Below are 15,611 nucleotides of genomic sequence, written 5' to 3'. Positions count from 1 at the left end.
TCCACCAATTTTTTAAAATTAAACACTATCTAAAGATTTGCATCGAAGCGTTTTTTTTTGATAGTGATTTTAATCACTGTCAGATATCATTATACTTGATCCATCTATACCACGTCATCACTGTGCCGTAACCCCCCTGTGCTGGGTTTTTTCTTAAATTACTACTGAAAAATTTATGTTGATTCACGCATTATTGAGATAAAGGAATTTTAAAAAAAATAATTAGACTAACCAAAATATACATGATTTTCGATCCAACCAATTATTTATAAATGAAAAATCTCTGGAAAATTTTTTTTTAACCGTATTGTAAATAAAAAAAAACTTAAATTTAAATTAATTTTCAACAGTGCTATTCAAAATACTAAAAAAGCTGGCCATATTTATTGAAAATTATATTATTTTCTTCTTTGTTTGATAATAACTCTTAGAAATAAATTTGTCATCAAAGTTAAAAAAAATTCTGGTTGAGTCACTGGTATGGAAATCGCCACTTTTTTTAGTTTAACTTTTGTTTTGGACGGGGAATCTGTGATCCCTGCCCAAATACGTCACTGAAATTTAACTCTTCGAGAAAGATAGAGATATGAACAATAATATGTTAATTTTAAAGACCGTTATAGGAAATATGACTGTTTTGTAATTATACACCTTTGGAAATCTGTTACGTACATTACATTTTAAATTAATTAAATGATGAATTGAGATTCCAACTGAAAATAAAGACTGATGTACTCAAAAATCTTTCTCAGGATGAACTATATATAAGGATTGATGTAAATAACGCATATTATCTTGAATTTAATTTCATAAAACTTTAAATAAACATTAATTTTAAATGAATATTGATGTTTTTATCTAAAATTTTTAACTAATTGCCTATTTTATTAATATTCTGTTAAATTCAAAAATAAATGTTATTAATTGTTTTTCAATATTTACAGGGGATGTGCTATTTACATAGCAGTGAACTACGATCACATGGTGGTCTCAAGTCTAGCAATTGTGTAGTAGATAGCAGATTTGTTCTGAAAATTGCTGATTTTGGTCTTAGAAGTTTTCGAAGTAGCAATTCAAATGAATCCAACAGTGATGAGGATTCATATGCATACTGGAGAGGTCTGTTTGATTAAATTTAGACAATATTTTTCTTTGTTTCATCGATTAAGACATCATTTTTTTCGTAAATACGCTACTTGAGAAAGTTCGAGTAATAGAAGGTTTATGAATTTTTTTTAAGGGGTTTTTTTGATGATTAAAAATATACTATTAAATTTTTTTTACCATTAATATTTCAGCCACAATTCGTATATTTGCAAAATTACTGTTTTTCACATAGAAAAAATTAATTAATTCGTTAATTAAACAATTTTTTCAAAACTCCATAATTATGTGTATAGTATTATGATAGTAATTTGTGCAAATTTTGACATTTTTCCTTAAATTTTCACTTTTGACGTTGTGTTTAACAGAATTTTGAAAAAAGATCGTTATTCATAAATTTTTTTTTATTCATGTTTATGATGTTATTATTTAAAATATTTATGGTAGTGAAAAATTATTAATTATTACTTTATAAATAGTACATATTTGATTATCACATAAAATAAATCACTGAACTTAATTTAAGAAATCATATTATTTATACATCTTAAACGTGTTTACTATTTGATTACAGAATTTTTGTGGACTGCTCCTGAATTATTGCGCACAAGACATTCACCACCGGAAGGAACACAAAAAGGAGATGTGTATTCCTTTGCTATCATAGTCCATGAAATCGTTACTAGACAAGGACCTTTCTACTTAGGAAAAGTTGAACCTCTTTCGCCAAAAGGTAATTGTTTACTTTTCAACATATACTGCATTTAAAAATAATTTCATATTTTTTTATTAATAGTTATATTTACATTATACAACAGTTACACTTCGTAATCGCTATTTTCGTTATTGTACATTTAAGATAGTTTACATGTTTAAAATCTTCAAACTAATTAATATAGAAGATCTAGCGATAACTATGCGTCATATAATAAGTTCTATTTATAAACAAACTATATATTTAAATTGTAAAAAAAGAAAAATCATTCAAAGTCGTATTAATTTGAGAAAAATATTCTACTCCATAAGTTACTCCATCTATTGGCATAAAAATTGATCTTGATAGTCAAACTTTTACATCGCAGCGACATCTAGAGCTAAATTGTTACAAAAAGCATTTAAGTTTGATAAAGATCGTATAGAGAGCTCTTAAGTTCTGTTCTTAAAATTTGCTTCTAAATTTGAAGTGTATTTAGGATGTAAATTTTAGTACTTATTTGTGACCATCAAAAAATATTTTTAGTAAAATTAAAATTTGTTCTTTTAAAACATGAAATTCTATAAAAAGTGTTTTTGTTACTGAATAATTTTATCGTAGAATGAAATTTTAATCCAAATTAAATATTTGTCAATTGTTAATACCACATAGAATCAATTTAGTTTTAGATCAACGAGTTTAAAAATCGAGTATAACTATTGGCCATTATTCTAGTTCCCTTATCAAACACAAATTGTTTATGTAATGCGTTTCGTCGGCAATGGCGGCAATAATAATTTTATTGTCCTGTTCTTTGGCGACGTCTGAAAATCTCGCTTCTAACTTTTTACTACCTATCATATCCATAGGACAATGACAATTACGTACAAGCATAATAACACTTAATATACAATAATTAAATCACATCAAGGTCAATATGTATTCAACATTCTTATACCTCTTATTAGTATTATAATTTATGATTTAAGAAAACAACTTTTTATGAAATAATTGATTTCACAAACTATCTATAATAATTCACATTTATCAAATTCGAGCAATAAGCACAATTTATTACCGTGGAAACATTTTGAACTTCAACGTACAGATTTTATTAGTAATAAAAATAGAGTAATTAAAAATAGATTTTTTTTCGGTTTCAATTGTAGAATTTTACTATTTTTCTAAAACATTGCAAAGACAAATAATTTATCAAGGAAAAGAACGGCTAATTAAATTGTCTAAAATCTTTGCTATCTGCCTCTTTAAATCGTTTGCGGTTGTTAAAAGGCGGAAAGCCTAGTTTCTTGGTAAACGAATAGAATACTAATAGGTTTCTGGCGACGATATAGTCAATAGGGCATTCGCTTCAAAGTGGATAGGTTATAGAGAAGATGGAAGGAGACCATATGATTTATGAGCTAGACCTGTCCAAAACTGATTTGTTTGCTACTGACGCCAATTTATCATTAAATCACACTTTAAACTTCAATAACCAGAAGATTTAAGTCAAAGATTTATTTATTTTATGAGTATGGAACAGAAAAGTACTTTATTTAGGTATTTTAAGTAATGTTTGTCAGTAATACTTAAATTATAATTATTACATTACACTTATTAAGTATTATGTGTATTTCTACCACAAATGTGTACGAATTAATGAGAAATTAACTAGTTATAATCTAGCATAGGATTATAATCTAAGATTTGTAATTTACCTAATTGTTTACAGTATAATTGAGTTAGATAAAACATTGACTACACTTTCGAAATGGATAAGACTTAAATTTAAAAATGAAAAAAAAAATCATAATTATATTTGTCAAGTTTGCCAACTTGCCAGGATTTAATATTGTAAAAATTCTAAAATGCAGATTGTATTTATATTTTGTATAAATAATGGTAATATTATTTAAAAATTACTTTTTTACTAAATTAATAATCTTTAAATATATGAATAAAGTTATGAGCATTATCAGTTTTATCAATGGAAGTATCGTTGCTGCAACGAAGAGAATAGTTTCAAATTGTTTTTAGCACATATTTTCCTGTCACAAGTTCAATATTTTGTCTATTAATTATTGTCATCGATTGAGTTTCAGTAATTTTAGTTCATTGCTTGACTTTCTTGGGCGTGGTGCTGTTGTTGACAGGATACTAAAATATTTTTTTAGATTTAAAGCCAATCATATTTTACTAATAATAACTTAAAAAGAAAACTTTTGTGCGTACTATCATTAAAAATGTTGAAAGTTATTGCTTTTTGATATATTAATATGAAACTTGTAGCATACCATAAGTATGAATTTTTGAAAAATTAGTTAATTATTCAACTAATTTCTATTTATCTTGTGGTGTATTACGATACATCTATCATATATTTTGCACAGATTATTTTTGTAATCGAGAAAAAACTATTAAATTATTCATCAACAAGTAACATTTTTTTTAACGAATTTTAAAAATATTTTATTTACCTGCAAATGTCTTCAATTTTATTTTTTATTCATAATTTAACATTAGGAAAATATTTTCAATTCTAGTAAATTTAGGTAATTATTAATTAATATAGTACATATTTAATTTAATATTTAATGAAAGTCAATTAACATTATCTTTTAAGTTTACACACTTACAATAGTGTTACCGCTGTTACTACAAATACAACAAAATACAGTTATGTTGATAAAATATTAAATTTAAGCTAGAAAGTCTAATCTAGAACTTTAATATCCAATTCAAATTTATGAAATAAACTTACACCTTTGTGGACAAGTTAACTAACGCTACTTCTGAATTATCTGACTGCATAGCTAATAAAATGATTTAAATCGAAATAGTTTGACGAATATCTTATTAAAATTCTTATACTATTATAGTGAAAACAAAGTTTTTGTACCCAAATCAACGCTACAATAGCTATAGTAAATGTTTTATACTTCATAGAACATATATATTGTTATTATGATGAACTTCTTAGAAAAAAAATTTATCCGTAAATACGTTTTTCCGCAATAGTATTATTGAGAATGATTCGTAGAAAACATGTTGCTTTTTTCTCTCAGTGGAAAGAAAACAAACATTTATCATTAAAAATAATATTTCAAATATATAATATTTATTGGGTTTCTGGAAAACTTCCTGTTATGTGATATCTGTTAGTGATGTTTTTTTAAAAATTTTGTTTTTCGAAATAACAACGAAATAATGAACTTTTTTTTGTCTAATCGCGTGTATAACAACTCAGCAGTATTCATTACAGTTATTTAATTTTTATTAATTTTGCGAATGAATTTTAAGATATTCATAATATTTCGTTAAGTGAAATTTAAAAATGATTTCTTCTAAAAAATTTTTTTTTAATAATATAGACTATAATTACCCAACTCAATTTTATCAGCAGCATCATAAAAAAAACTTGCCATAAACGCCATCTATTCTATCTGAACTATACCTATTTAGATGTTTGAAATATTTTTTGTTTGTTAGTTTTATTTACCTAAGTTCTTGAAGAAGTTTAGTTATACTGAAACTAATTATTTTCATTAAACTTAACTAGCCTTCATTATGCGTGTACTATGTTCTTGTTTCACTAAATTGATGGACAATATAAATATTTATATTCATTTATTATACAATTTCCTTCCTATCATCGTGTATTTCTTAAAGTGATATATTAATACTTATAAATTTACCGTAATTATAGTTATTATTTGAAGCAATTAATCTTGTAATTGAAAAACCGGTAGTATAATATTATTATGTAGAGTTATGAACAGAACATTATAGTTAACGTTAAGCAATGTAATAAAATCGACTTTTGTTTTATTCAGGCGCGCATTTATATTAACATGTCTTGCCCAAAAAATGTACCATTAATAAAACGGCAACAAAAGAAGTAAAAGGAAACACAAAAACACATTTAACCCCAACATCTGCTCCGTAAAGTCAGTAATAAACTTTAAAAATCATCGTCGTTTTATCTTATTTGTCTTAGTAAACGATAGCTATAAAAAAAATTTAAGAATTTCGTTTTTTATTCGTGAATTTGAGCTATAGAATTCATTTAACATTTAGGTGGTGTCGTTTCTAGACATAATTGTAAAACTTAAGAGACTTAGTTTCCTATAGCAAAATTTTTGTTTCAAAACAAATTTCTAGCTGCTACCAATTTATTCCTCATTGTTCAAGTAATCTTGCCTAGAGCACTTTCAACCTCATAGGTTTTTCATCGTATTTGTTTAGCTTCTCAATTTCAAACTAAAGTAGACGTTATTTTTATTCAATTTTTGTGACTTTGTATTGATATTATGAGTGTAGTAAAATATTAGATCTTGCATAACTGCGTTATGTAACAATGGATAAATAAATAAATCGTTATGTTTTTTATAGCATTTGAACTCAATGCGACATATATATTTGTAAGACGTACATTTTTAAATCTAATTTTCTGTGCAAAAAAATCGTAAACGAGTTTGTATGAACAGTATACATGAATTTTTAGTGCTGTGTAAATTAAACGCATTCACCCGAAAAATTAGATTATTACAATAGAAATTATATAATACGAAGAGAGTAGTAGAGACGACAAATCTCCTTGAACGATCGTATGAAGTAGTGTATTTTAGGAAGTATGAACTGAAACTATCGACAAATTTACTTCAGAAGACATATTAATCACTATAATAAATTGTAATGCTTCTACACTTATAAGTAATATCACAACATTATTAATGCAATATAACTTATGTTTATAACGTGTGACCTAAAAATATTGGCGACCATTAATTTGTATATTACTGGGCATATGATAAAATAACTATAATCATTTTTATTCATTCTTATTATTTTTTAACTGTCTTAGTCAAAGTTGAAACATTACATAGTGATAACCCTTATATTTTTGCTTAAAAAATATATATACTAAGCTAATATAATATTGTAATATTATTAGTAGAATTGAAACTATGAGCTCCAAACTCTTCTTATTTATATTTTTGAACAAAATATTTCGAATTAAAATTATTTCTTTGAAATACTTTCTTCAACTATTGGACAATTCCAATGACCTAAGACGTTTAAAACGCGTCAAACCATATGAATTGGTTTAAATTTATGTATACTTATTTTATAATTTAAATATTATTTTATTATTACTAGACTAAGTTAAGGCCCACTTCACTGGAATGTTTAGCCCATTCGTGTTGAATTTGTTTGTATACATAAATTAATTAATATACTTGTGTATTTATTAATTGTATATTTATAAAAAAGAAACATTTAATTGTTATTTATTAAGATTCGTGATAGTTTCTTTGAAAAATGTGCAATATATTTAGGTAGAGTAGAATTACGCATGATATTTATAAAAATGTTAATCATACGAAATTCGGTATACTATCCAACTAATAAAGTGAACGAACTTCAATGATTTTGAAATAATTTTTTCTAAATAATCTGTATTAAAATAAAGATATAAATGTATTAAAAAATAAAAATCTTGTTTCGTTTTTTGCAATGAATTGGTTCAATACACAGTAAACTATAAAATTAAGTTACAAGTTAGTTTTTTTATGTTTATTAAAGATAATTAATGAAAATGTTTATACTATAGGCGTGTACATCATTATTATTAATTTGTTAAATTATAAAAGTCGATTAGAAATAACTTTTGTATTAGAAAACATTTCAACTAAAACATTTTACTTTTTCGAATTAAAATAAAATATTATGGGTTATCTTAAAAATGTATGATGATTTCTTTTTTTTAACAATTTTGTTCGACATAATATGTGTACGAGACCACTTTACAAAAAAAGTTTCGCATGGTCATTAAGAAACTGTTTGCCCGGCGGCTGCGACAAACTCCTCAACAATGTCCTCATCAACCACATGATTGACACTAGTCAACTGTTTACTTTTAATCTTCAAATCTGATGCCCAACCAATTGACTACCAGTTCCATTACTGCTGAAAATATGCAGTTGGGCCGGTAGAGATCGATAGGGCTTCAACTTACCGGTCATGCGTCGCTAGTTATACTGTAAGAGTAGGTGAACAGCAACAGCACCACTACACTTAAACCGCTGTCATCGTTACTTCCGAAACGTACAATTGTGTTACTCTCTTCCTTTTTTTATATCATTACTATTTTAGTATTATATTTTTTTGTGAATGTCCCTTTAAAAAACCTCCGGACACCTTTATGGTTTACAAAAAGACAACCTTTATAACAACCACTACCCCACTTGGCGGCGCTCATAAACAACTGAAAAATTATTTATGTTGTTTATGATAAATAAGCAAATTGTTATAAGAAGTATGATTTATTATGGAAGTTTATTTAACACTATTATCTAACATAATGTATAATGAAATATTACATTGAAGTTGTGAATCTAACCGAATATTAACGAATGAAAGGTTTTATACTGTTCCAACATAGTCTATTATTTTCAGTTTATTATATTTTCAAGATTATCGGAAAGTACATTACAAATTACTGATAGTTTATTGAATACAACCTATTCAATACAATACTCCGAATATGTTTATGGCTTGATTAACATTATTTTATGCTCTATAGAAAAACGTTTAGAATAATAAACACTTGATCTTTATAAAATACTTAAATAAATAATCATTATTTATCCGGCTTTCATACTTATTTGTATACGCTTATTTATTTTGAAAGNTTACAAAAAGACAACCTTTATAACAACCACTATCCCACTTGGCGGCGCTCATAAACAACTGAAAAATTATTTATGTTGTTTATGATAAATAAGCAAATTGTTATAAGAAGTATGATTTATTATGGAAGTTTATTTAACACTATTATCTAACATAATGTATAATGAAATATTACATTGAAGTTGTGAATCTAACCGAATATTAACGAATGAAAGGTTTTATACTGTTCCAACATAGTCTATTATTTTCAGTTTATTATATTTTCAAGATTATCGGAAAGTACATTACAAATTACTGATAGTTTATTGAATACAACCTATTCAATACAATACTCCGAATATGTTTATGGCTTGATTAACATTATTTTATGCTCTATAGAAAAACGTTTAGAATAATAAACACTTGATCTTTATAAAATACTTAAATAAATAATCATTATTTATCCGGCTTTCATACTTATTTGTATACGCTTATTTATTTTGTCCAAACCTGCATTGAATTATTAAACAATAGTTCTATCTGTTAAAATGTATTATACCAATATTTTAGAGCAAAATAGTTATTTGAAAATAAAAACATAAAAAAATTTATCAACATGGTTGTATAATACATGTATATAATACCTAAATGTATGTATGTATCGTATTTTTAATATTAAATAATCAAGTTTATCAAATTATTTTTTATATATTCATTCTTTTCGCGTTACAAATGTTTTTTATTGGGAACTGTTAAGGACGTTAATTTTATTAAACTTAAGGAAATTAGTTCACTTAATGTGTTTTACGTTTACACAGAATTCGAAATTTATCTATTTAATAATATCAAATTGCATTAATTATGCCGCGTAATAAATATAAAATAGTTGAAAACCTTTTAAAAATTTATTTGTAAAATTTAATCATTTTCTTTTTATGTTGTCATAATTTATTTAAATCAATACACTTGCAATATTTTAACTACAAAAATAACTTGTTCATTTAATAAATTTTCAAATAAAAAACATCAACTTGGTTTAATATTCTTAAGTTGAATTGAAATGCAATTAAACGTAATTAAATTTGAAAAATAAAATTCTCTAGTTTCCTATTCAATTAATTAATATACTTCAATTAAAGAATCCCGAATCAGTTTTAAGCCTTTCGTATATACAAGAGTAAATATTGTTAGAAGTCTTTGGCACAATCACATTAGTTGTTATAGTGTAATAAATTAATCGGTAAAATCAAGATAAACGCATTAAAATTGTATTAGGTTGCTTTTAAATTGAATTTTAAAATATAAAAATACATTTTAATAACAGGAAGCTAAAATAAAATTGACTCTTTTATTAATTAATTACTCGGAAATCATTGTTTAACTGTGAAGTATAACACTTGATGTATAACTTGTATAATTAATGTTATACCTTGTACTCATTCTAATTTTTGGCGCATCAAAGTAATTCAAAGTAGTAAATCAAACACCGGATATTATATTGTCTATATTATTATCTTCGTCGAGAATTATATTTTTATCAGATAGTCAGCACATTTGCATACAGTTCAATCGATTGAATTTGTAACTATTTATTTCTTAAAACATTCCTGTCAATAAACGTTGCAATAATTTTTGTGTGCTTACTCAAATAAGTTTGCGACTTTTAACTTTTTAATGCACCACACTTGCTTCATTTTACATTCTAACCACGTTTACGACGGTAAAAGGTTAATAAGTATTAATAATGTATATTTTGCCATAAAATACATTTGTGCCATTTTTATAATGTATTTTTATCAGATTAATTTACAGTCTGTCAATATTAAGGATTTGAACTTCAATGTAGTACAACAAAAGTAATAAAACCTGAGAAAATAATTATTACCCATTAAACAAATGGCGACGTAACTAGTGGTATACAAAGGGTTCACAATGATTTGACAATTCTAATTGCTTTTGATTTAATATTTTTCGTTGCTCTTTTTGTAATCATTATTACTACGAACTTTTTATGATAAAAAAAATTTTTCTGATGATATTTCATTAGAAATAATTTTTTTTTTCCAGAGATATTATTTTTTTATGAGGCAATCTATTAAATAATAATAGTGCCTTCAAGAATTGTAAAATATAAGTATTTTTTAATTTTTTTTTATATTTAAATGTAAGTTTTTAAAATTAAATTTTCATCATTATTGTTAAAAATTTTCTACCACCATTCTTTATTTTATTTCAACTTAATTTAAGAATCCAAAATTTCTAAAAAATAAATAAACAGTTCCTATTAAAAAGTTTTTTTTTTAAACTTACAATTAGTACTCTTTTTTATATTTATACCAGAAGATTGTATAACAATCAAAAAAATATTTTCTTATTTATTTATAAATGCAATCTTTTTTAAGTTTTATGGTGTACATCACTTTATCATGTAATTAATCTCAATGTTACTTTGTACTATTAGAAATATTCATAGTAAACTTTATTCTTCATAAAAATAATAATTTGTAATTAGATGTGCACTTTATAACAAAAACTTTAATTTGACTAACAAATAAATTTTAATTAATTTGAACTGAGGATCGTTAAAAAATGTTTAAGAAGATAAATAAGTTATCTAGTCATTTTATAATAACAATACAATTTAATTAAAAAAATAAATAAAAATATAACTAATTGTACCTCATAAAGCCAAAATTTTTTTCATTATTTTATCCACACATTTATATAAAATAACAATAGAACATGACATTGATAATTTTTCTTTATTAGTTTAATTATATTCGAACTAAGCTTGAGGGTCAGTTCAAAAAATGGAATTTAAAGGTAAAAACAATTGAAATGAACTTTTTCCTTCTAAATCGGTTAAAAAATCGAAATAGTAAGATAAAATATTATGTCAAATTTGTTGAACAATAAATCAAAACATTTTTGTTTTGATTTCAGTTCGAATCAAAAAATCAGGGTTAGTAACATCACTATAATAAAAATATTTATATCCAAATTGAATTTTTAAAAAACTTGTTATCCTTATATAACTCATTAGATATGTAATATAACTTATCTATTAAAGTTTAATATATCTTAAAAGAATCCACGAAGTTCAAATTCAAATATGTTTACTTTTTACTAAATATTTTCTATAGATTTAAAAGTTTTAAACTGTAAATGGCGCCATGACTTTTTACTAGTTAAATCCACAAATGGGTATTCACATAACTCTTAATAAAATATCCATGGAAAAAGTTTTTAGGCTATCTGCGTACATATGTTTTTATTATAATAGATGTGCGTTAGTCTAATACATTTGTTCATTATGGGTTTATTTATTTATGTAATCACATATGTTTATTGAAAAAGTACCACCAGATTTATTAGATTTGTTAGAAAGACTTAGGCATATAATCATTAGTCCTTAAAACTGTTGTTCACATTATTTATACTTCAAAGTAGTTTGCTTAATAAGTTGGGAACCAAGGTGATGGTAAATAAAATAGGTGTACTAAAAGAATGTATCAAAATTTCGTATTTACATAACACACAGACAGATCGTAGCTACTGGAGCCGTTTTATATGTATATAAAATATAAAATATCACATTAAATTAAGTTTATTTTATTGTCATATATTACGCTGCTAGATGTACAAAACAATTTTATTTTACGGGTCGGTTGTAAACGCACCAAGTGATTACTATATTTTTTGTGTTATATAAGCTTTTTAAAGTGTTCAAACTAGTGAGAATACAATTTATTACGTTCCAGTGGTGTGTTTCTGAAATAATTTTTGCTTTTGTGACATAATAATGTCTGCTTTGATTTTCTTTTTTCGTATTTCGAATATCAAGTTTAATGAAATTTTGTTTTCCATTTTTCTTTATATATTAGTGATATAATTTTACATGAATTGCCAATGATTTTTGCACGATAGACTTATTTGCAAAAAAAAATTTTCTTTTAAGTAAATTTCTTATAATATTACTTTGGATATACAAAATATAAAAAAGACGGTTGCACAGTGGGGTCGTGGCATAGTTAGTATAATTATAGATGATATCTGATAGTGATTAAAATCATTATCATTAGAAACGCTTCGATGAAAATTTGTAGATAATGTTTAATTTTAGGAAATTGTTGGATTATTTCAAAAACAAGGAGGATAATATCTTTAACTAGACACTATTTGTGATAATTTGACGTATTGTTTAAAATAATTGATCAAGTGCTAGCGAAGAAAAATGAATGACAGACACGAATAAAAACTATATAGTACAATATTTTATTATGAATAAGAATTCCTTTTCACAAAGGGAAACTACAGTGGTGTGGTGTCCCTTGCCATGCATTGAAGCTAAATAATCTAAATGAGATGAAAATTAAACGAACTTTGAATTTTATTTCCACTTAAAAAAGAATTAAGAAAAAAATACAAAAAAGTTCTTTCGACGGGTGGAATTCGAGGTTCGAACTCCGAGAGCATCTAATACTATATTATATTATATTCGACGCAGTCGCTGTACATTACATGGAATTGTAACTAAAAATGACAATTTAAACTAGTTCAAAAATTCAAAGCAGCTTTTTTCTTAATTTTGAGGAGGCCCAATAATAAAAAAAGTTTCAATTTATATTTAATGAAAGTCATGTAAATTTTTAAAAAATGGTGGACTCATTATTATGGCAAACCCTTTTAAGTTGTTTTAAAATAAACAAAAAATAAAATAAAATTTTAACATAAATATAGATGATTTTTAACTACTGTAGGTATTAGCACATAGAAAATAGAACATAAGGACAATTTTTTTTTTTTGAACATATTGAACATAACAAGTTTTTTCACATATGTTTGAAGCTCGTAGTATATGTTTTCAATCTTTCCCTATGGGCATGTTATGTGTCAAATTTCTAAAAAAATTATATTAAATGAAAGAGAAATACTTAGGGTTTTAATATAAAAAAATTATTTGATTTGTTCATTTTTCAAAAAGTTATGCAGTTTTAAAAAAAAAGTTTAAAAATGTAGAAATTTACCGATTTTAAAAATCGTAATTTCTTGGGATTTTCTCCCATTTACGGGGAACGAGGGAATTTTTTAAAATTTTTAAGGGTAAGGTCTTCAATTAGATACGATTTGTGATCTTTAGACATATTGTTTATCAAAATCGGTCGAATGAGAGCTAAGAAAAAGTGGCAACAGACACAAAAAAAAACACATCATGATAAAATAAATGCCTTCTCGGCTTCGCATCGAAGCTAAAACATCATATAATCATATTTGAAGATTGTTTTAAGATTTTATTTCATTAAATATATAAAAGCAAACAATTAGGTCATATCTGTTTTCTATAAAATAAATATACTATTTAACAGTCAAAATTATGGAATAATTAGTTTGTATATTTAAATAAACATCCTATACGAACTTAAAAGATTGATATTTAAATTTTCATAACCAATTCATATTTAACGTATTTTAAACCGTTTGAGTTAAATACATATAATGTCCTTTCTATTTCATTTAAAATTAATATTTTTTTTACTTATAAAATGTCTATAAAGATATCAATATTTATTTAGTTATCATAATTGTATTATTAATTACAAAGAATTTTTGTCAAGAATCATTAACCTTTAGACAAGCTGTGAAAACATAGCTAAATACGGCAATGATGTTTTTTATTGATTGATCCTTAGTAGACTGACTATAAACAATTGTAACCGGGATTTTAGCCGACAGTGTGCGCTAGGCTCTGTCATATTATTGACTTAAACTCGGTATCCCTCTATTTAAATAAAAATTATATTGATAATGTATTATTATCACCAAAAAAAACACAGAATACATAAAAAATGTTTAGAATAATTATTTATTTTGTACATTTGACTGTTGGTGAGTGTAAAGTTTAATTTACTATATTATTAGTAGAATGATTAAAGTTTGCTCTATGACCAGTTTCTTAATTATAGTACAATAATAGTGTTTTTTTGAAGTTATTAAGAATCTACTTTTGGAAAAAGAGATCCTAACTCGAAATGATAAAAAAAAAAAGTTTTCAACGTTACAAACTGGACTGATTTATTCCGGTGACATTAGTGTTTGTTTATCTCGAGTTCGATATTGGAATACACAGACCGGGTTCAGTTTGGTTTGGTTTCCAAGCAGTCCATCAAGCGGCTTTCCGACGCATAACTCAATGATTTCTGCGGACTTCTCGTGTGCTCACTGTGATATTCAAAACAACGTGATAACAGAATTAGGAAGTGGACAAGTCCTGAATAGGTCCATGTGTCAGAGCGCGCATACTACCCTACTATCGCTACCCGTGTCGCCGCCGTTACACAAGACCGCCAACGGTGGTAGCGTTTTTCATTTTGCCGCTCGGTCTTCTGTGTTTCCCGTCGCAGCCGGCCACATCAGTACGTCCCGGCCCAACGTCCCTTCTCGTCGCTCGGTGATACTGCTTTGCTGTGGACGCCGTTGTACATCGACGATGGCCAAACCGATCGCACTCAGCCCGCGGCGGGCACACTGCACTTTAAACTGTTACACATGCAATAATATACTACAGCAGCGGTACAGACACAGTAAGTGCCTCTAACTGGTATACTTTTTTACCATACAACAGAGTTTTACGCAATTTCTATATGATAATAATTTAAATGATTAAATTTTTATCTTGACAAGGTTTAATTTCGTTTATTTAAATCTTATTTCTACAACTGACATAACAAAGACGAATACGTTTTTTCCTTAGCGAACTACTACCGTTGGACTGAAAAATATTCAAAACAAATCGTTTAATATGTCGGTCAAAGTTATTATTTAAAAATTGTTTTAGCAATTTAAATTTTGTTTTATACACCTAAATCGATCAAACAAAGTAAGGATTACCTATTAGCTATCGCATTTCGGTGTTTTGTAAAGGTAACGTTCTCATCGAAAGAACCTTTTCTTGACCACGTTGATTAATCGTCTATATAATATATCTAGTTTTTTATAGAGATATTCTATTGTCTCATACATATTTTTTTATTCATCCGTTACAACTTTGACATCTAATGTCATTAGTTACATAATATATATAATTGATAGTAATTATTCTTAACAATATATATATATATATATATATATTTATTATAATTTA

At 25.7% G+C, this 15,611-nt stretch overlaps 2 protein-coding genes across 3 annotated transcripts in view; both read left to right on the top strand.

The window, feature by feature from the left end:
* Positions 1-15,611, top strand: part of LOC126908445 (atrial natriuretic peptide receptor 3) — a 173,252-nt gene that overhangs the window by 119,232 nt on the left and 38,409 nt on the right. The gene's annotated exons all lie outside the window — the stretch shown is intronic.
* LOC126908442 (atrial natriuretic peptide receptor 1) overlaps positions 1-15,611 on the top strand; it is a 154,735-nt gene that overhangs the window by 103,013 nt on the left and 36,111 nt on the right. For both annotated transcript variants that reach the window (XM_050690497.1, XM_050690498.1), the window contains 2 exons: positions 945-1,119; positions 1,679-1,837. In XM_050690497.1, coding sequence (XP_050546454.1) covers positions 945-1,119; positions 1,679-1,837 — 334 coding nt within the window. The remainder of the gene's footprint in view (positions 1-944; positions 1,120-1,678; positions 1,838-15,611) is intronic.

Source organism: Daktulosphaira vitifoliae, unplaced genomic scaffold (genome assembly GCF_025091365.1).
Source record: "Daktulosphaira vitifoliae isolate Bord-2020 unplaced genomic scaffold, ASM2509136v1 Scaffold_5, whole genome shotgun sequence".
Taxonomy (NCBI): Eukaryota; Metazoa; Arthropoda; class Insecta; order Hemiptera; family Phylloxeridae; genus Daktulosphaira; species Daktulosphaira vitifoliae.
Note: the sequence above shows the minus strand (reverse complement) of the source record. Positions and strands in the feature narration are given on the sequence as shown.